This window comes from Pinus tabuliformis, chromosome J (genome assembly GCF_031772625.1).
Source record: "Pinus tabuliformis cultivar Carrire ecotype Pingquan chromosome J, CPIR1, whole genome shotgun sequence".
Taxonomy (NCBI): Eukaryota; Viridiplantae; Streptophyta; class Pinopsida; order Pinales; family Pinaceae; genus Pinus; species Pinus tabuliformis.
The window spans coordinates 1,614,488,110-1,614,494,049 of NC_142295.1; the positions used below are offsets into that span (position 1 = coordinate 1,614,488,110).

A 5,940-nucleotide genomic window follows, 5' to 3' on the forward strand; every position below is an offset into this window, starting at 1 on the left:
CTTGAAAATTCCAGAAAAAATCACGTCGACAAGTCATGTGCTGAGTTGCCCCGGAATCCAAGATCCAGGCATCTTCATAGTCACTTCTAAGATGGGATGAAATTTGTGATGCTGGTGAGGAAGTAAAAACATATTCAGAGTTATCTTCATCTTGATCATTTGCAAATTGTGCTGAATGTTGCTGAAACTTGGGAATTTTATTAAGTGATGTTCGACAATCTTCAGCATAATGGCCAACTTTATTACATCGTCGACACACAATTTGACTTAAGTCTCTTCCTCTTCCTGAAGATTGTCCTCTGCCTCTGCTTTGACCTCTATTTTGAGATTGTCCTCTACCTTGATTATTATATCCTTGTCCTTGAAAATTGCCTCTTCCTTGGTTGTTTCCTCTACCTTGAAAATTATTTCTTCCTCCTCTGTTAAAATTGTTGCCTCTACTTTGGCTTCGACCTCGATTATGTGCTGCTTGATTCTGATTCCCTCTGCCTCTTCCTCGAGAACTATCGGTTGATGACTTACTAGTGCTGGCTTCTGTGAGAAAAACATCTTCACCAACTTTCTTCTTCTTCCCAAAAGTTTTATCATGTTGACTCAACATTTCACAAAGTTCATCAAACTTTAGTTTTTCTAATTTCCCAGTTACTTGTAGAGTCTCTAAAAAATGCGTATAGGAAGAAGGAAGCCCAACAATTACAATTGTGACCATAAAGCTATCATCAATTGCGGGAAAACCAGCATTAATAATTTCTTGCCTGATATTCTTAAGTCTTGAGAGATATTCAAGAACATCACCGCCTTCAGTTAATTTTTGTTGCAACAATTTTAATTGTAGATCGACTTTCTTTGATTCAGGCTGAGTATCAAAGAGGTCTTTAAAAGTTTTCAAAGCAGTCCATGCATCTATAGCATTTTCTATATGGACATACATTTTATCATTCACAAAAGATTTAATAAGAGCTAAGGCTTTAGCATTCTTGATTTCCCATTTTGCTAGTGCAGCTGCATCTGTGGGTTTATTCGGCTTAACATCTCCATCACATATTCCCTGCCATAATTCATTGTAAATGAGAGTGCTTTCGATGATTCGATGCCATGTTTTATATGATTTTGTGCCTTCAAGTTTGTCGGAATCAGAAAACAAATTAATCAACTTAGACATTTTAGCGTTGAAGCGTCGCACCAAGAATCAGAACAGAAATGACAAGATAGTCAACACAACACGCAAAAAACACGATCTATCGGGGCTTGGCCTTGACCCTCGAATAGTCGTCAAAACAGGAGACAATTGACTGAGCTTTGCACTTGGCTCTAGTCAATTTCTCAAATTTTTACAAGGCAACTTTCAAAATTTGACTTTTTACAATGGTGCTTTTGCACAATATGGTAAAAAATAAATTACCCCCCCTCAAAGTAAAATTACTTTGAGTTACAATGTGATGATCCCAATTAAAAAAATAGCTTCTTGAAAACAAATTACCAAACACACCTTATCTCTCCAAGTTACAAATAAAATTTCAAAACATCACCCTTATTACTGCAGAAAAACTTCATCTCTCCTTTTTTTTTTAAACTTATCTCGCCATTACAAAAAAAGCATCGAATCTGCACCAATTAGCTTCTGTTGTTCCCAGAGGACGACATTTAGCTGATGAAACTCCATTATCCATTTCCACTCAATGAATCAATCAATCGTCTGCACAAAGGAGACTCTTGTCCAGTGCTATATGAATCGTACAAAGGATCTGATAAACATGGTGGAATTTATGAATTTTGCTACTAACCTCAATTATATGTGATGGCGTGAGAAGAAGGGTGCCCAAAAAAGCCAAATAACCGCATCGAATGCACCGTGAAATGTTACAGGGTCGTCGTCATTTCGCCAACTATCGAAGGATGACTTGTTTTCTGTAATTAGGATTTTCATTTCGACCGATAGCATATGTTTGCCAATAAATGTAGTCTTTTTATCTTTACATCAGACATGAATGGTATAAAAACAATTAGCTCTGGATCACCATCATTGCGCTCCAAAAACTCAGATGAATTATCCAAACGTTGTTCCCAGCTTTTGAAAAATAGACTTTACACTTCCTACCACATATTCATTTAATGCAGAAACATGGGGCGTGTCAATGTGCTTGTAAAGAGACCATTCGGAGCTGCAGTCGTGGTCAGTGAAGCGGTTATTTGAAATTGTGATCTGTGTAGATCCTCTCACAGTATCAATGCAATCTTTTCCCACTATCTAATGTTCCTCGCTGCAAGACATCAGATAGTCCAAGGCCCTGCAACATGCATACTAGAATAATTTGTGCAAACAAAGGCCCACACGCTGCAGTGCAATTCTTTACTAAACATTATACATCAGTAATACAGTACAAGAGAGGCTGTCGGCTGAACTAAGTTTAAATAACCAGGCAGTCAAAATGGTAGCCCGTTAACCTAGGGCACAAGAACAGTCTTGTATACCAACTTTGGCTTGGCCAACCACAAAATTTATCTCACTCAACCTAAAGAAATATATCTCTTTGACCAACAAAATTTATTTCATTTTAATTCACATCTCGACACTAGGATGGCCTTTTTGACCCACTGTTTCCTGTCCAGCTTACAGAAACAAACATATCTTCAGGAGATTGTATTCCAATTAGTTGTGCTGCGTGCAGAGAAACCAGATGCAACGGACAATGTTCAATAATGGCAGAACCGACGACACCGCCATTGTGGACAACAATACAAGCAGAAACAACAATATCATGGCCGCTTCTGTATCCAGTCGCGAGTTTCAGGCCAAACAGTGTTGAAGCGGAGCAGTAACAAAAATTCCAAAAAACAGGGGCAATTTTTGATAATACTAAAAAATGATTTTTAGATTTTAAAAATCTAAAATCAATGATAAAATTTATTTTCTTTTTTAAACAAAAACTGGACAATTTCCATACCAATCATTTGTCGGTCAATTGAATGGAGTTTTCCAGGACTTTGTTGAGCTGGAATATCCTCCTCACATCCACTGCATCATTACTGGAGCTCTGATACCACAATAATGGCAAAAGTGTCCTCAGACACGTAATTTTATTAATCAAAAAAAAAAAAAAAACATTACATAATTGATTTTGCAAGAGTTTACACCCGAACAACCAAACACTCTTGCAATGAGCTATTTATAAGCTCCATGTCCTAACTACCTCTAATTATGGATCACTTATTAAATAACAAGTGTCCATTTACATTAAATGCTATTCAAACCAACCAGCTAACTAATCTCCTAAAATAGAGCCTAAGATACGACACATCTGGAGAGTCATATCTTGTTACAACAATATACTAATTTCTAATTGTCTCCATTAAATAATTAATCATTCTAGAATAATAATTATTAATTTAATTTCTTAAATTAATAATTATTTTATTTCAATTTTATAACCTATGATAATAAGTTATTTTTGGATCATCTAACATAAAAGAGATTTGGGGACAGATCTTTCTACAGCTTCCGGAGGTTCAGACACTACCTCATGGGTGGTTCGCGCTACACTTTTCCCTCGAAGAATACACGAACCTGGCTCTGGCTCGATTTTGGCATATAGAGATGGCGTCGGTTTTGCTCAAAAGATGGAGCCCTCTTTTCGATCCAGAAAGAGAGCAGATTGGAGCAGGGCCTCTTTGGGTGCGGTTGCCAGGATTACCTCTACAGTACTGGTCAGAAGAGGTGTTCGTAAAGATAGGGAATACCCTCGGCACTTTTCTGGACTACGACAAATCCATCGTCCAATCCAAAAACCGAACACTAGCCCGCATTCTAGTGCATCTGGACACTCGGGAGGGCTTGGAAGAAAAGATAACTCTACAATGGCGAAATTTCACTAGGGTTTAGATCTTAGATTATGAGGGTGTGCCATTTAGATGTCGAAGGTGTCACAAGGTTGGGCATCTATTCAAGGAATGCCCTCTGGTCTCGAAATCCCAGGAAGCAGCAGCAGGACAAGAAGCTGGCATCGACAAAGGAACCCTTGTCATCATCAGGAAGCACCTCGTGGCCGCTCCAGATCCACCCCGGAAGGTAACCCCATCCAGGCCGGTTCAGCACGACTCAGGAACACCTTCGAGACCTCCATCCCCTCCTCTGACTCGAGCCAAGGCAGCTGCTGAAGCGGCTCGTTCAACGGGTATTCCTCTTCCCTCTTCCCCTATTCTATCTTCTGTAAATGCATCTTTTGCACATCATATGCATAATGTATCGCCTATGCATTGTTCCATCCCCCCTGCCTCCATTACATGCTCACTTCTCCCCCACCATTTGGTAGATTCCACCACCTCCCCTATTACCCACCCGGAGCAATCTTCCTCTCTACCTCCTTCTCCCTCGGCACCCCCTCATCCATATAATCTTTGATCGCGAACTCCCATTGGGGACTCACATCTATCGAACTCAGGCCTTGGCCTGACTCTCCCTACATCTTCCATTAAACCCCTTCGAGGGCGCAAATCATACCTCTCACATGCTATTCTTCGCGCAGGAGCTGAGGTGATCTCAGGAAGACAATCCTCATTAGACCGGGTTCTTAGAGCAAAGAAAACCCTTGATATGGTTCCCCCATGAAATGCCTCTCCTTTAACTGCAAGGGTTTGGCCAGTTCACCCAAAAAACTAGCCCTCCGTAGACTATTTACTGTTGAACCGGTCGATTTAATCCTACTACAAGAAACCCTGGGGGAAGCTCAACACACTACAAGGGTTCTGCAAAATATTTGCCCGGGGTGGGAGTTCATTGCCCTGGGATACGATCCCCATACTGTAAACCCCAAATCGACCTGGGGAGGGAAGGGGTACATTGGTATTGATTTTTTCTCTGCGGAGTTGGGAATGGAGTTCCATGTTATGAATGTATATGGGTCGTGCCAAGGGCGGGAGGCCTTCTGGAATCACCTCCTCAATCTCTCCCTGTCCACTTCTAACAATTTCATCTTGGGAGGGGACCTCAACTTTTCTATTGGATACAATGAGTCCTGGGGATCATCAGCTCAGATTGATCCACTCTCTAATACCATGGAAAATCTCCTTGAACAAGCCCATCTTACAGATGTTCCTATGAATAGGCCACTGCCTACTTGGAGGAATAGAAGGGTTGGGGAGGTCGCCCTCGCCAGAAGACTGGATCGCTTTGTCATTAAGAATCAATTGATTCAACGTTTATCTCATTATAGGCAGTGGGTTGGGTCAGGAGGCATATCTGACCACTCACCTATCTATTTGGAAGTATCTGGTCCGCCAATCAAGCCCAAGGCCCCATTCAAATTCAACTCTGTCTGGCTTCAGGATCCCTCTTTCATCGAGCTGGTCACCAACCACTGGACTCAAAACCCTCCCTCACAGTGTCATACATGGGCTGAGGGATTTTGTCAAAATCTTCTTCAGCTCAAGAAGCTCACTATCAAGTGGGCTAAGGAAAAACATCAGAAGGATATCCATATCCTCTCCTCTGTGGAATCAGCCTTGGTGGACCTTAATGATGACAACAACAGGGGTTTCTTATGTGCTGAAGCCAAATCAAACCTGATTGATCTGGAAAATAAAAGAGCAAAAATCTTGAAGGAACGTGAGGAAACTTGGAGACTCAAGAGCCATGCTATCTGGCTCAAAGCTGGGGATGAGAACACTAGGTACTTCCATAACTTTTCCAAGGGAAGGAAAGCCTCCAATACTATTTGGAAACTACCCATCCCTGATGGAGGTATAGCAAAAACCTTCCACCAGCTCTCACAGCTGGGCATATCACACTTCCAACAACTTTTTAAGGAACCTCCTATTACAAACCTTGCTGAGATCATCCGAGTAGCAGGGCATTTTCCCAGATTTGTTAATCAGGATATGGCTGATGAGATTACTTCTCCAATCACCAGAGATGAACTTGAAGGGACACTAAAATGGTTCTAG

General features: G+C 41.0%; 1 protein-coding gene across 1 annotated transcript; it reads left to right on the plus strand.

Annotated features, from left to right (window-relative positions):
- Positions 1-4,602: 4,602 nt before the first annotated feature.
- Positions 4,603-5,940, plus strand: LOC149233664 (uncharacterized). Its single transcript, XM_089382252.1, has one exon. It carries the CDS (start codon positions 4,603-4,605, stop codon positions 5,938-5,940), a length of 1,338 nt encoding a protein of 445 aa, XP_089238378.1.

Excerpts from the sequence above, each read along its gene's own strand:
- LOC149233664 (XM_089382252.1), top strand. The coding sequence starts at position 4,603 with ATGAAATGCCTCTCCTTTAACTGCAAGGGTTTGGCCAGTTCACCCAAA.